The 17,037-nt window shown below is 44.4% G+C and overlaps 1 protein-coding gene across 5 annotated transcripts in view; it reads left to right on the top strand.

The window, feature by feature from the left end:
• LOC138751343 (coagulation factor XIII A chain-like) overlaps positions 1–17,037 on the top strand; it is a 120,655-nt gene that overhangs the window by 61,991 nt on the left and 41,627 nt on the right. For all 5 annotated transcript variants that reach the window (XM_069913517.1, XM_069913513.1, XM_069913516.1 and 2 more), the window contains exons 6-7: positions 1,832–1,939; positions 14,876–15,050. In XM_069913517.1, coding sequence (XP_069769618.1) covers positions 1,832–1,939; positions 14,876–15,050 — 283 coding nt within the window. The remainder of the gene's footprint in view (positions 1–1,831; positions 1,940–14,875; positions 15,051–17,037) is intronic.

The raw sequence follows: 17,037 nt of genomic DNA, 5'->3' as shown, positions 1-17,037 counted from the left end.
AGCAAGGAACAGTCTTGGAGAGGAAGAAGGTTCAGAAAGGGTAGAGATGCTAATCAGGGCAGGCAGCATATCTGGGTGGGGGGGGGGGGTGTGGAGAAACAATTGATGTTTCACGTTGAAGGCTTTTCAGCAGGTTCTAAATCAAGCACCTTTCAAAGTGCAGGAAAGGGAAAAGGGGGGGATAACAAGGAGGGGGTGGTAAGAAAGTTTTTAAATAACAAGTGGTGGCAGAGGCAGCTGAGAGAGGATGGTAGATACTGGTTCATCCTGGCTGTCTGGAGGAAGTATGCATTGAAGGAGACTGCAGGACCTTCAGCCCATGACGTTATGCCGATGAATGTCAACCTACTCCACAAAAATCTAATCCTTCCCTACATCACACACTGCATAACTTTCTACTTTTCTTGGGTATATCTGTGTGGCTATCTAAGAGTTCATCTGAATGTCTCTATTGTACCAGCCTCCACCACCACCCCTGGCAATGCATTCTAAGTGCCTATCTATTTCTGTGCAAAAACCTTATTTCTGACATTTCCCCTGAACTTTCCTCCACTCATCTTAAGCTGATGCCCTCTAGTATTTGCTTTTGTTGCCCTGGAAAAGAAGATGCTGGCTGCCTACTGTTAGCTTACTCAGATTCCATTTCTCCTTCAGTCAAGCATGTTTCCCACCCCAGTTCAATGTGTCATGAGGAACCAATGACTTTTCAGTTCCCTGCTGTCTTCTTCTGGACAGGTTGCAGCCCACAGGGCTCAATATTAAATTCTTTAGAAAAACAATGAGGTGCTGTTCCTCAGGCTTGCACTGGGCCTCAGATTAACAGTGCAGGAGACAACAGATAGAGAAATGTGAGTGGGTGTGGGAAGGGGAGTGGTAATGGTAACTAGTGCCTTTGGGTCACTCTTGCAGTACAGATGCTCCACAAAGAGATAACCCAACCTGTGTTTGCTTTCTCCAGTGTAGACCACACTGTGAACACTGAATGCAGTACACTCAATTGGAAAACATGCAAGATGATGACTGATTCATCTGGACTGATTGTCAGTGTGCCTGGATGGTGGGAAGGGAATAGGTGAACGGACAGTATTCGACTAAGATTGTAACAGTGCAGGAGGCCACAGGCATGGAGGTCAGGATTAGAGTGGGGTGGACAATTAAAATAGAGCAGTGCATGATGCCTTATTTCTCAGCTCGGATGAAGAGTCAGCCATAAATGTTAACTGTTCCCCTCTCCACTGAGTTCAGCTGGCATTTTATGTGTTCTTTCCATTTTTCTTTCTTGATCAGCTGTTATTTGCTAGTTTCAAAACATCCTTCAAATTATGTTCTTTGGAACTTCATAAGTAGCCTTATTCATTGGAGTACTATCCATAATGTTTTGGTTAATTACTGATGGATCACATTTTCCACGATGTATTTGTTTTCAATGGAAGATATGTTTATTGAGAATGTTCAATGTCCACCACTATTTATTGTGTAATCTTATTCCCCAATATATTTTTGCTACATCACTCCACAACCCTATCTAATTCTGATATATTTAGGTTTCAAAACAAGGGTAAAATTATTTAATATTATGATTACTCTTCCCTAGCAAATTGAACATTCTGATTCTTCTTATGATATGTACTTAGAAATTAAGAAACTCACCAACATTAATGATTCAGTTACAAAATTGTATTAGAAATTTGAGATAAGAACAGAAAATGCTCAGCATCAGATTGCATTTGTGGAGGTAGAAACACAGTTATCAGTGTGGTAATATTATACAGTTATAAACTGATTGTCTTTTTACATTATAATCACCTGTCTATTCATTTGATTGCACTAGTTTGAAAGAAACATATTGGACACATGTATCTACATAATGGATAGAGCTCGAATGCCTCTGCAAACAAGAGGGTGCCCAATCAAAGTGAGCCGCGTGGCATCTGCCATGGTAAGTTACAAGCATGCAGAAAGGCAGGACCAACTTTACAGCCTAATTGTTCAAGAGCATGGAAAACCTCCATGAAGATAAGCAAGCAATAGAAGTGAAGGTATCAATTAGGAAAGGATGGTCTCACACATCCTCAACCCCTCTAGACCCCAAAACTAATGTCGGTCTATCTTTCAGTGCTTTCTGCAGCTTTGTAAATTATAACACTGCCATGGTAAAAGTGGGGTTCTGGATTAAAGCCCTAACTCCTCCACAGACTACATCTGGAGCATGACAAGATGTGTCTGTCACTGTTAAATGGACTTAGATGAGAGAGAGAAGCATACATTTTTATAATCATTTGAAAGTAGCCGAAGTTGTTCTATTGTTACCCAACCAGATTCTTTGTGGCCTGTTTCACAGCTATAAACAAGAAATCCATGTGAACCCTGGTTCAAGTTCAAATTCAGGTTTATTAAGTGGCATAAAAAATGCAGTGATAGATGCTTTTTTGTGAGCATCTCATACATGGTATAACAAGTAAGACGCAGTACAAGAGTACAATGTACAGAATTACGGTTTATATGGAGAAAAGATAGCAAATGTTTAATATTTTGGTGTATGATGTCCTACACCTGATGTCCCAGGTTGCAGAGGGCCAACACCTGATGTCCCAGGGTGGGAGGGTCTACACCTGATAACCCAGGGTGGGATGATCTCAGCTATATTTTCAGGTTAGTAGCCACAGCAAAGTGATCAGATTTTTAAGCAAGTCTTGCCCTAGTTTACAGATCTCGGAACAGTTGTAACCACATGAAAGGTCTGTTTGGGACCTCAGATTGTGGTGAGGGAGGAGGAGTGGGTTCAGGTATTACACCTCCTACAACTACAGTGGAAGGTTCCGGGGGGTGGCGATGGGTGGGATGGGAATAGTGCACAAGGGAGTCGTGGAGGGAGCGGTCCCTATGGAAGGCTGAGAGGGAAGGAGAAGGAAAAATGTGTCTGGTGGTCAGGTCCTGTAGTAAGTGCCAGAAATTCTGGCAGATAATGTGTCGGATGCAGAGGCTGGTGGGGTGGTAGGTGAGGATGAGAGGGATTCTGTGTTTATTGTTTCTAGGGACAGTGGGGTCTAGGGGAGATGAGCAGGGAATGGAGGAGATGCAGGTGAGGGCTGAGTTAATGGTGGTGGGGAAGCAACATTTGTGGAAAAAAGCATTCATTTCAGAGGCTCTGGACTGGAAGACCTCATCTTGGGGGCAGATGTGGTGGAGACCGAGAAATTGAGAGAAGGGGATGGAGTCCTTGCAGGGGACAGGGTGTGAGGACAAGTAGTCCAGGTAGTTGTGAGAATTAAATGTCAGTGGAGAGTCTGTCTCCTGAGTTGGAGGTCCAGAAAAGGGAGAATGTTATCAGTGATGGACCAGGTGAGTTTGAAGACTGGATGGAAATTGGCCATGAAATTGATGAAATTGCTGAGCTCATAGCAGTTGTATGTGGCTGCCCTGATGTAGTTGTCGATGTACCGGAGGAAGATTTTGGGGGGTCTTGCCTGTGTATACTTGGAGCATGTTTTGGTCAACAAAACCCACGAACAGGCAGGCATAGCTGGGACCCATGCGAGTACCCATGGTTACTCCTTTAATCTGGAGGTAGTGGGATGAGTTAAAGGAAAAATTGTTAAGGGTGAGGACAAGTTCTGCCAGGTGGAGAAAGGTGATGGTGGAAGGTGACTGCTCAGGCCTGAGGTCCAGGAAAAAGTGAAGTGTTTTAAGGCATTCTATACAGGAAATGGAGATGTAAAGGGATTGGACACCCATCGTGAAAATGAGGTGGTCCAGTTTGGGGAATCTGAAGTCTTGGAGGAGGTGGAGGGTGTATGAGGTGTAGTGGATGCAGGTGGGGAGGGATTGAACTAGGGGAGAAAAGATGGAGTCAAGTTAGGATGAAATTAGTTCCGTGGGGCAAGAGCAAGCAGAGACAATGGGTCTGCCCAGATGGTTAGGTTTATGTATCTTGGGTAGAAGGTAGAAATGGGTGGTGCGAGGATGGGAGACAAAGAGATTGGTGGCCATGGGTGGGGGGGGGGGGGGGAGGGAGGTGCCCAGAGTTGATGAGGTGAGAGATGGTGTTGGAGACGGTGGCTTGGTGATAATGGTGGGGTCCTGTGGGAGGGGTTGATAGGAGGAGGTGTCTTAGTGCTGTTAATTGGCCTCAGCAAGGTAGAGTTCAGTGTGCCAGACCACAATAGCACCACCCTTGTCTATGGGTTTGATAGTGAGGTTAGGGTTGTTTCGGAGAGAGTGGAGGGTGGAGTGTTCTGACGAGATGAGGTTAGAGTAGGAGATGGGGTAGTGAAGTTGAGACAATTGATGTCCCAGCAACAGTTGGAGATAAAACGGTCCAGAGTGGGCAGCTGGCCAGGAGGAAAGGGTGGGGGGTGGGGTTTGGAAAGTTGTGGCCAAAGTAGTGGGCCTGGAGGCAGAAGTGATATGCGCAGAACTCATTGAGGGGTGGACAGAGGGGGACGAAGGTGAGACTTCTGCTGAGGATAGAGTGCTCCACCTCTAAGAGGGGAAAGTCAGAGGGGATAGTAAAAAACCAGGCAAGGGTCAGATTGGGAATCGGTGTGGTGCTGGGGAGAGGGGGAGTGTTGGAGAGGTCCGAGGATGGAGAAGGGAAGTGGGGGAGGTTGGGGGGGAGGAGTGTTGGGGGGATTGGCAGGGGAGAAGGGTTGGGGAGGTTGGGGGGGGAGGAGGTGGGTAGGGAAGTGCGTGGGGGAGGATACTTTCCCCTTATATTTGACCTACTGAAGTGCAACACTTAACACTTGTCCAGATTAAATTCCATCGGCCATTTCTCTGCCCATTTTGATAACTGGTCTATATCCTGTTTTATTCCCACAACTCCACCATTTGCCAACTTAATAACCCACCCTCCTAATTTTTCCATCAAAGTCATTTATACTGTAAGTCTCAGACATTAGGGGTTTCAACACAGATCCCTGTGGAACACCATTGGTCATAGGCCTCCAGCCAGAATAACACCCTTCCACCACTACCCTCTTGACTTCAATGACCCAGTCAATTTCATGTCCAGATTTTCAACTCAACATGGATCCCATGTATCTACACCATCTGAATCAGCATATCATAAGGTACCTTGTCAAATACATTACTGAAGTCCATGGAGACAGCATCCACTGCCTTAGCCTCATCAACTACCTATGTCACTACCTCAAAAATTTCAGTCAAAGTGGATCATGGGAGAAAACCGGAGCACCTACAAGAAACCCACGTGATCATGGAGAGAATGTACAAACTCCTTACAGACACACCAGATTTGAACCCAGGTCGTTGAGACTGTAATACCATTGCACTATCTGCTATGCCTACTGGTAGAAAATGTCCTTTCTAACAGTTTCCCCTGCCCCTGATGTGAAGTTTACTGGGGCATAATTTCTGAATTATCTCCTTTTCCCTTCTTGAACAAAAGTACAACTTCAGCAACTCTCCAGACCTGTGGAACCTCTCCTGTCACTAGTGAGGTTGCAAAGATCCAAACAGGTTAAAATTCGTGCAAAATGCATTTTGAAGGAAAAAATATAATTAATATAAAAGGATGGATAAATATTCACAGTTGCAGTGATGCAAATATATAACAAGATAGTACTGTCAATTGAGCTGATGATCTAAGGTGCTTCAGAAATAAAATTTGACACCAAAGCACTCAAGACAACATTGGACAGTTGACTAAAGGTATAATTTGGTTATCAGCTGCATCTTTACTAAGTAATTTAAGGATCATCATGAGCACTCTAAAAGAGGAAACCTGATCCTCGAAGTTACACAGAGTTAGTGAATACTTGGTAAGATCAGAGAGAAATAAATATAAAGGGGATTGAATATATCACATAGTAGTTTTTTGGCTGTCCATCCCTTTATAGGATGATGAATGTTCCTTTCAGTCAGTTTGTGGGGTTTGATATGAGGATATCCCACTCCTCAGAAAGGAACAATGTGTGTGTGTGAATGGATTTAGGTGAGTAGGGTTGCACAGGTCCAGGCCCACCCTCTTGACATCCCCTCCCTGATCCAGTGGCATGGTGAGGCTGGGGAGGTCCTGTTGCAGTGAATAGCCAAACCAAGCTTCAATGCAAGGAATGCGTTTGCTAGATGGCCATTGACCCTATGAGAGGGTTTGTCCACCCTTTAACAGGTCTTGTTTTTCATCCTGCAGGGTGTCTAGCCACCCTCCTCACCAGGCAAGCCTAGTAGGTGAGCCGGTTTAGTCGCTGGCCATCCAACTATGTGACAAGTAGTACTGGGTTACATGGTACCAGTCGCACTCAGATGAGTGACCTGACCAGTTTATCACAGAGTAGAGAAAGTTACCAGTTGATGAGAGGTTAAGGGAATGGTGAAAAATATTGGATCAAAAGTGACCTTTCAGTTTAAGATTTTTAAATTTTTAAAATTTAGATATAACAGGCCATTTTGGCCCACGAGTGTGTACCACCCAATTTACACCCTATTAACCTACACCACCAGTACATTTTTGAATGGTTGGAGGAAACCAGACGCTCTGGAGGAGAACTTACAGACAGCACGGGATTCAAACCCCGGTCCAGTCCTGATTACTAGTGCTGTAAGGGTGTTGCGCTAACTGCTATGCCAACTGCCAATATTGAAGATTGCATGAGTTACAGAAAAACAAAACAATTGCTCTGAGGATTTTCTGTGAGATTTTGCTCTCCCTCAACAAATGAGGCCTTTCATATTTTGTTCATTTTTCCTTATGATTTTGAAGGAGGCCATTTGTACACTCTAGTATATAGAGAAATTTCTTTAGTCCTTGTAACCTCTTTGCTTACACATTCCAATTAACAACCGTCTACTTGTTACCCTCAGGATATCTAACTGTAAGCAATCCCCCAATGTATCCCTGGGATGTGACAAGAAACAGCAGTATCTGAGGAAGCCCATGTGGTAAGAGGGACAATGTGCAAAGTTCAGACAGTTAGTTGGCACCCATGGTCAGAGTTGAATCAGGTTTGCTGGAGCCATGAGACACCGGCACTACCCACTGGTCCACCGTGTTTTTCCAAAATGATCAGAAATTTACATGCTAATTAGCTTCTAAAAAGCCAGACCAATATGCATACTGAAAGAAAGCATCGAGAAAATGTGTTGATGGTTTTCTGATTAATTTGGATTAATTAAGATGGTGTGAAAGAGAGATGACTTGGACTGGACTAATGACACTATTTGTAAGAAATTAAAAAGTTCACAGATTACATAAGGTAATATAAGCAAAGGAATGATGAAGCTTCTGAACCTGTCCCAGTGATAAAGCATTGATATAAAACCAAGGCAGGCATATAGGATTGTTTTAGAATTATAGAACGCTACAGCCAGAAAGCATGCCATTTGGCCCTACTACTCCCTGCTGATATATCATTCCGCTAGTCCCATTGACCTGCACTCATTCCATAACCATTCAGACTCCTCCCATCCATGTACTTATCCAATTTATTCTTAAAACTTAAGAGTGAGCCTGCATTTACCATATCAGATGGCAGCTCGTTCCACACTCCCACCACTCTCTGAGTGAAGAAATTCCCCCTAATGTTCCCATAAACCTTTCTCCTTTCACCCTAAAGCCATGTCCTCTTGTATTTATCTCTCCTAATCTAAATAGAAAGAACCAACTTGCATTTACTCTGTCTATACCCCTCATAATTTTGTAAACCTCTATCAGATCTCCCCTCATGTTTCTACGCTCCAAATAATAAAGTCTTAACTTGTTTAAACTTTCACTGTAACTCATCTCCTGAAAACTGGCAACATCCTAGTAAATCTTTTCTGTACTCTTTCAGTCTTACTAATATCCTCCTGTAGTTTGGCAACCAGAACTGCACGCTTGGCCTCACCAATGTCTTATACAACCTCACCATAACAACCTAACTCCTGTACTCAATACTTTGATTTATTAAGGCCAAGGTGCCAAAAAGCTTTCTTTACAACCCTGTCTACCTGTGATGCCACTTTCAGGGAATTGTGTATTTGTATTCCCAGATCCCTTTGTTCCTCCACACTCCTCAGTGCCCTACCAAATTAAATTTCTATTAATTTAATCCCAAAATCTGGGTGTCCCTGACAAGCCCACTGTTTGCTTCCCATCGCTAGTTGCTCAGGAGAAGATGATAGTGAGTCACCTCAAGTCTGCTCCAATGAGGTTGGGCAGGCATCCCAAAGTTTGGGACAATCACAGAACTCGCTAGATGTGCTGTTGTCCTGGATCCTGCAGGTGGTAGGCATCCGGTAAATTGCTAACAATCCATTTTGCAGATAGTTCACATTATGCATTGCTGCTGGAGGGAACAAATGAATGGTGGATTGGTACCAATACTTTGTCCTGAATTGTGTCAAGCTTCTTGAGAGTTGTTGGAGCTAACTCATGCAAGCAAACAGAAAGCATCCCATAAGGCTCCCAACTATTAGTCTTGAGGTATCAGGAGGTGAGACATGCACTGCAGGATATCCAACATCTGACTTTCTCTGTTGAGTTTCTAGTCAACAGTAACCCCAGGACAATGATGGTGGGAGACTCAGTGACAGTGATGCTATTGAATGTCAAGGATAGGTGCTTGCCTCTCTCTTGCTCAAGATGGTCATTGCCCAGCCTTTTTGTGCCATGACTCCTACCTGTCACATATCAGCCGATGTCAGCCCAGTCCTGCTCCTGCTTCATGAGGGATGGGTCTGCTTCATTTGTTGAACAGACGCAGAAATTGAGGCCCTGTGCAATCAGCAGCAAAATCTCTGATTTTGACCTTCTGATGGAAGGAAGGTCATTGGTGAAGCAGCTGAAGATGGTTGAGTCCTTGAGAAACTGGCACTGGGATGGTTGACCTCCCAATCACGGCAACCATCTTCCTTTGAGTAAGGGCTTTATTCTTTGGCTTGGCTTCGCGGACGAAGATTTATGGAGGGGGTAAATGTCCACGTCAGCTGCAGGCTCGTTTGTGGCTGACAAGTCCGATGCGGGACAGGCAGACACGGTTGCAGCAGTTGCAAGGGAAAATTGGTTGGTTGGGGTTGGGTGTTGGGTTTTTCCTCCTTTGCCTTTTGTCAGTGAGGTGGGCTCTGCGGTCTTCTTCAAAGGAGGTTGCTGCCCGCCAAACTGTGAGGCGCCAAGATGCACGGTTTGAGGCGATATCAGCCCACTGGCGGTGGTCAATGTGGCAGGCACCAAGAGATTTCTTTAGGCAGTCCTTGTACCTTTTCTTTGGTGCACCTCTGTCACGGTGGCCAGTGGAGAGCTCGCCATATAACAGGATCTTGGGAAGGCGATGGTCCTCCATTCTGGAGACGTGACCCATCCAGCGCAGCTGGATCTTCAGCAGCGTGGACTCGATGCTGTCGACCTCTGCCATCTCGAGTAGTTCGGCGTTAGGGATGAAGGCGCTCCAATGAATGTTGAGGATGGAGCGGAGACAACGCTGGTGGAAGCGTTCTAGGAGACGTAGGTGATGCCGGTAGAGGACCCATGATTCGGAGCCGAACAGGAGTGTGGGTATGACAACGGCTCTGTATACGCTTATCTTTGTGAGGTTTTTCAGTTGGTTGTTTTTCCAGACTCTTTTGTGTAGTCTTCCAAAGGCGCTATTTGCCTTGGCGAGTCTGTTGTCTATCTCATTGTCGATCCTTGCATCTGATGAAATGGTGCAGCTGAGATAGGTAAACTGGTTGACCGTTTTGAGTTTTGTGTGCCCGATGGAGATGTGGGGGGGCTGGTAGTCATGGTGGGGAGCTGGCTGATGGAGGACCTCAGTTTTCTTCAGGCTGACTTCCAGGCCAAACATTTTGGCAGTTTCCGCAAAACAGGACGTCAAGCGCTGAAGAGCTGGCTCTGAATGGGCAACTAAAGCGGCATCGTCTGCAAAGAGTAGTTCACGGACAAGTTTCTCTTGTGTCTTGGTGTGAGCTTGCAGGCGCCTCAGATTGAAGAGACTGCCATCCGTGCGGTACCGGATGTAAACAGCGTCTTCATTGTTGAGGTCTTTCATGGCTTGGTTCAGCATCATGCTGAAGAAGATTGAAAAGAGGGTTGGTGCGAGAACACAGCCTTGCTTCACGCCATTGTTAATGGAGAAGGGTTCAGAGAGCTCATTGCTGTATCTGACCCAACCTTGTTGGTTTTCGTGCAGTTGGATAATCATGTTGAGGAACTTTGGGGGACATCCGATGCGCTCTAGTATTTGCCAAAGCCCTTTCCTGCTCACGGTGTCGAAGGCTTTGGTGAGGTGAACAAAGGTGATGTAGAGTCCTTTGTTTTGTTCTCTGCACTTTTCTTGGAGCTGTCTGAGGGCAAAGACCTTGTCAGTAGTTCCTCTGTTTGCGCGAAAGCCGCACTGTGATTCTGGGAGAATATTCTCGGCGACACTAGGTATTATTCTATTTAGGAGAATCCTAGCAAAGATTTTGCCTGCAAAGGAGAGCAGCGTGATTCCTCTGTAGTTTGAGCAGTCTGATTTCTCGCCTTTGTTTTTGTACAGGGTGATGATGGTGGCATCACGAAGGTCGTGAGGCAGTTTTCCTTGGTCCCAACAAAGCTTGAAAAACTCATGCAGTTTGGCATGCAGAGTTTTGCCGCCAGCCTTCCAGACCTCTGGGGGGATTCCATCCATACCTGCTGCTTTGCCACTTTTCAGTTGTTTGATTGCCTTATATGTCTCATCCTGGGTGAGGACCTCATCCAGCTCTTTTTTTTTAATGGGCTTTAGCACTTTACTACACAGAACAATTAATGGGTTGCTCTTTTCCTCTGACATTGAAACTTCTCCAGTATGATTTTGCTCAATGACTGAGTCATTGTCTCATTTTCACCAAAAGACAAGTCTGTGTAGAACTGCTGGGCCTGTATTAAAGAACTGCTGGATCTAATGCACCACTTCCATTCAGCCTTAGAGATGCTTTTACAGTTTGACATTCAAATTCTGATGAATTAAGTTCAAGTTTTTTTTTAATCATCTGACTATACACATAGCAACCACGCAAAACAGCATTTCTCCAGACTATGGTGCACACGTACACACACAATACACAGTGCATACTAATTTAAAATGAATATACAAATATTTTGGGATGATTTACTCGGTTACAGGATACTGTTCATCAATCTCACAATCTGCAGGAGAATATGTTTCCCAACCTGGTTGCCCTGATTTTCATGCTTCTGTGCATCCTTCTTGAAAGTTCAAAGAATTAAGACATTTCCTTTCAACAAATTCATAATTTTGATGTATTCCCTGGCCCAAGTTAGTGTAGAAGAAATCTCTTTGAACCAGATGGCATGAAGTGGAATTTGGACGAGTGATCACGAACATCCACAGCACAGAGAGAACTGTTGTTACTTTGCAGCTCTCAAGCTGTTACCTTGGACCTCATCAGCTTTACTCACTCCCCAGTTGCATTTAATTTTATTCAGCAAGTTTTTACTCAACCTCTCGGTTGATGAGGAAAGTTACTTAATTTATCTCCTGATTTCTTTGATTGAAAATTCCTTTTCACTTGTTTTACCAACCCTGGCTAATTTGATATTTGATGTTTACCGATACAGGGGATGTTTTAAGGGCTGATCCAAACTTCACAATAAATGGCACACAGCAACAACACAAAGGTATTCAGTGCCTTTCATGTATGGTGGTCACAGGAATGTTCTGGGGCAAACCTTGGCACAGAGCCATATTTCGGTATATCGATCAAAAGCTGAATCAAGAAGTGAGATCTTGAAGAGCAGCTTTGGTTAGTTATAACAACAGAGAGAGAGGCCATTTAGCACATCATGGTTTGAAGGGGACCAATGCTCCCATTCCTTGTCTTATTGCACGGTACCCCTGGACAATCTCTCACACATCCTCATCAATTCCCCTTTTGGACTGATTTGCTATTAACCTACAAATAGCAGGTTGTTTACAGTGGTCTATCAACTGGCACTGGGATGTGGGAGGAACCCAGAGTGATTGGAGGAAATCCACAGGGCCACATGGGGTATGTATAAACTCCAAATAGGATCGAACTAGGTTTGCTGGAACTGTGAGGCGCAGTTCGAACCACTGCATTACCATGCTGTCTGAGGGAAGGAGAGATGAGGAATGAGAGATTTATGGAGAGATTTTTCAAGCTCAAAGTCTCAACAAATGAAGCCATTCCTCTCTCTGAAAGGGCTATTGAAGTTGGGAAGCATGGAAGACCAGAATGGGAGGATTACATTCAGAAGGCTGCAAAGCAGCACACTAAGCACCTCTATTACAGCACTAGTAACAAGGGTTCAAATCTGTCACCGTCTGTAAGGAGTTTGTACATTCTCCTGTAATGGATAAATATTGGGAGAAATTTGATAAGATTAGTGGGTTACACACATGCACACATTTTAAAACAGATCTTATTTGAAATACTGAAGAATTCATATTCAGGAACTATGGAGAAATGTTATGTACATTTCTCAAGTAGGTGCTAATTGAAATGACAGCATGAAATGAATAGACCATTGTCTTGGATTGGAGACAGGCTGGCTGGTTGAATAACTACAAGGTGCTCACTCAAAGGTCAATGAGAAGTTTTGTTTATCTAAAGGCACTTTCTGGTGGCCAATTGACCCGCTTGTAAAGCTGCATATTTTGGCAAAATGTGGCAGTGGGAAGGTCACGTGAATGTGCAGGAGGTGCCTGCAAGGCAAGTTTGGTAACCCTCCTCTGAGAGGGATAATCCCCGCAGCACAGTTGCCTCCCCAGCTATCTGAATGTAGCCGCCTAAAAGTGACTGCATTCGGATGACAGTCAGCTGGCCAGCACCTGACAGCTCCTCTCCCAGTCCCCACACTGTCAGGCGGCCGGCGTGGGCTGTCAGTGCGGGGTCATCCCCACACTGATCCCACTGCCCCGCTCTCTCCCCACTCATGAAATCAGTCCCCACACTGTCGGGCAGTTGGCGCGGGCTGTCCCCACACTGTCGGGACTGATTTAGGGAGTGGCGAAAGGGGGCTGGAGTGGCCAGCGGGGGAGAAGGGGGCTGGCTGAAACAATGCCGGTACCTGACTCAAGGGCCTCCTTTTCCCCCGCCATCTGCTCCAGCCCCGTGAGTGGGGAGAGAGTGGGGCAGTGGGATTAGTGTGGGGATGTCCTGCATTGTTTTCCCCACAGTGTGGGGATTGAATTCGTGAGTGGGGAGAGAGTGGGGCAGCGGGATCAGTGTGGGAATGTCCCACGCGGGATGTCCCCGCACTGATAACCCGCGCTAGCTGTCCCAGCTGACAGCCAGCCATCCTGAATTGACAGCCCAAGGGACAGGAGCCATAATGCGTTCAGATGTGCATCCCGGTCCAGCTGTCCTTTCAAGTGGCCAGCATTGTGCTTTCAACGCTGCCACCTGAACTGCAATTTAAAGGCCCACTTCTGCTTCTTCAGGTGCATTTTTAGCAGAGAATGCACCTGAAAAAGCCTTAAGACAACAGATGGGAGCAGAAGGATAACTCCTGTTGTTTGCTGAAGAAAGTGGGGGTTTTTGCAAGTGAGTCACATGACCTTTCTGACAGTTGGCAGTTGGGGAGAGAGGGAGAGGAGACAAGCTCTCTCAGCCAGTGTGTGTGACGCAGAAAGCAGCTGAACAATGCAAGCCAGGAAGCTTGTTGAAACAGAAAGCTCCAGAGCAGGGAATGGCTGGAAGTGCTATCTGTCTGATATTTCTCTTGGAATAAAGGGAACAGAAAGGAACTCTGTGATAGCCTGAAAGAAAGAGATTATCATCTGGAGAACCTTAATGGGGCAAGTTTCATCAGCGAGACATTGAGGTGACTAATGGTGGTACCTCAGTTGTAGAAATTCTGGAACAACAAATCTCTCTCTGCAAATCCTAATTCCTGAGTGGTAAACATTTACCTTTCAAGCGCCAAAGCCTGGTGAATTTTATACATGTTAAATTCTGTGCACAGTCTAAGAATTGCCTACAAGGAGTGAACTTTGAAGAAAGGGAAGTGAGATTGAACTGTCAACCAAAGAACTTTTCTTAAATTTACACACACATTACATACACGTGTGCTTAGAAGGGGGCTAATTTGGGTTAGTTAAGTATAGAGATGAATTAAAGTTTGATTGTGTCTTCATGTTTAAAGTTAATTAAAAACAACTTTTGTTTAAATGATTACTTGTCTTGGTGAATGACTTATTGCTGCTGGGTTTTGGAGTCCTTTGGGCTCGTAACACTCCTAATGTCTGAGTGAGTTTCCTCTGGCTGTTCCAGTTTCCTCCCACACTCCAAAAACACTTATGGGGTTGTTCAGTTAATTTGGCCACATGGATATATTTGGATAGTGACGCCTTGAGGGCTGGAAGGGCCTGTTACTGAGCTGTAACTCTAAATTAAATTTTAATTTAAAAATTAAATATTAAGTTGCAGAGAGAGGGAGAAACAAGGTTCAAAAGTAAAAGATGTGAGGTGGAACTTAAGATGTTATCTGCACTGAGACCTCTCCATGATTTAATAGCCTGTTAAATAGGTCACTGAGAAATTCAGCCTAGAAACACTCCCTTCAGCCCATTAAGTCCCTATTGTATATTTATTCCATTTTATTCTTCATATATTCCATCATTTTACTCAGATTCTACCACCCACCAGGGCAATTTACAGCAGGGGCAATTAAGCCATATATTTTTGGGATGTGGGAGGAATCTGGAGCTCTTTGAGGAAACCTATGCAGTCATGGGGAGAACTTGCAAACGCCACACAGGCAACACTCAAGGTTGGGATCTAATCAGATCTCTCGGATTGTTAGGCAGAGCACTGCATCACTGTGCCGCTCTGTTACTTCCCTCCTAATTTCCAGGTCAATAGCTTGTCCTTTTTTTCCCTATCTTGTATAAAACTCTAGATGTGACAAACAAATATTTTCTTTGCCCAGATTAACGCAAAAGATGATGGTGGTGTCCTTGTTGGAAGATGGGACGGGGTGTACAATGATGGAGTGGCACCCACGGCCTGGAATAGCAGTGTGGAAATCTTGCTGCAGTATTTCCAGAGTGGGGTCTCTGTTAATTATGGACAGTGCTGGGTCTTTGCTGCAGTGTTAAATACAGGTATGAGCATTAAAAAATACATTTAGACTTGTATGGCACAAATATACTAAGGGGCTAGTACAAAATATAATGCACACACACACACACACACACATATGCCACTGGGTAGACATACACATACACCCACAGATGTACACATACACCCATGGACTGGCACACATTTATACACACACACATAAATACACCTCCACACAGACAAATCATACACACATATAAAGTCACACTTAGACATGCACATTCACTTGGAAAAACTCAGTTTGTCTCTCTGTAGCTCATGAACATACTTGCAGTTACACACATAGTCTCTGTCAGATGCACATGCAATCAAAATGTGATTGGAATGACAGGAAATATTGTGTTTTGATGGGGTTATCCTAACTGATAAATCTGCCAGGAGATTCTGAGCCTGTGCCACAGAGGGGATGGGGTTAGTTGTCCCCACCTTCATTAAGACTGTAGCTGACTTTCTGCACCTAATTTCCTGTTCTGCCCTCATATCCTCTTGTACCCATAATGCCTAAAGATATTAGCTTTGAAATGACTGAGTGACTGAGAGTTCGCAACCTTGGAAAAAGAGGTAGATTGATTCACAACCTCCTTGAGCTCATCTCAGTTTTCAATGACTGACCCTTTGCATTTATCTCTTGTTTCACACTCTCAGCATCCACAATGTTGATCCCTCCCAAGTTTCATGAAGCCTTCTCTCATTTTTCTAAACTCCAGAGAATAAATGTCTATGCTATCAAATTCTTCTCAATCCATCCTCCTGGTATGGCTCCTTTCCCTGAGAAATTAACCTGGTTGATTTCAGGCCTTTTTTTATAAAGGCATTCATGCCTAATTGCTTGCTGAGTCTTTGTTGGCTTATTGTCCTTCTTGTATGATAATCTCCACCTCACTGCAAATGTCCATTTTTAAAATCAATCAGTGTATTAAAATTCTTCTTTTCCGTACCTGGCAGGATGTTTCACACTTGCATCATAGAGACATAAAGCATGGAACATCTGCCCAACTTATCCATGCCGAACAGGTTGACATTCTGGGCTAGTCCCATTTACCTGCATTTGGTCCATAGCCTTCTAAAGTCTTCTTATCCATACATTTGTCAAAGTGTTTTTTGAACCTTACAATTGCACCAGCTTCTACAGTTTCCACTGGCAGTTCATTCTGCACATGGACCAGCCTCTAAATGAAAAAAGAATCCTCTCAGGATTCTGTTAAATCTCACCCCTCTCACCTTAAACCTGAGCCCTGTAGTTCCACAATTAATACCCTGAGAAAAAGGTTGTGAGCATTCACTTTATCCATGCCCCTCATGGATTGATAAACCTTGATAGGTCTGGCTCAATCATTGAACAAGCACATCCATCAGAAGTAAAGGTAATCAATATTTCAAGCTGGAGAACTTCATCAGGAATAAAAAGAAAAACAGTTGCCTGTATAAAAGAGGTCACAAGTCAGTGTGCTAAACACAGTTCATGGAGTCATAAGATTTCTAGGGTTGAAGTTTATTCAGACCTTGTACATTCTCTGAGTTCATAGGTCATTGGGACTAGATAAGGTTTCCAGGGTCATAGTTCAGTAAGTCTTTAAACATTTTATGAGGTCACAGGTCAGTGAGATTGGATAAGGTTCCTACGGTCAGTCAAGCCATAGTTTTGGGGAATCATACTGTTGATCAATGAGACTTGGTATGAGAGCAGTTGGATTAGATGTAGTTTCTTTTGTTGTTTTTTTTAATGATACAGCATGGTAGAAGCCCATCTTGGCCATTGAATCCTGTGCTGCCCCAATTGCACTCAACTGACACAATTAGCATAGAGGTTAGCGCAATGCTGCTACAATGGCAGCGATCGGGACTGGGGTTCAAATCCTGTGCTGTCTGTAAGGAGTTTGTACATTCACCCTGTGTCTGCATGGGTTTTCCCTGGGGGGACTGGTTTCCTCCCACTGTTCAAAAATGTACCGGGGGTATAGGTCATTTGGA

The sequence above is a fragment of the Narcine bancroftii genome, chromosome 1 (genome assembly GCF_036971445.1).
Source record: "Narcine bancroftii isolate sNarBan1 chromosome 1, sNarBan1.hap1, whole genome shotgun sequence".
Lineage (NCBI taxonomy): Eukaryota > Metazoa > Chordata > Chondrichthyes > Torpediniformes > Narcinidae > Narcine > Narcine bancroftii.
Note: the sequence above shows the minus strand (reverse complement) of the source record. Positions and strands in the feature narration are given on the sequence as shown.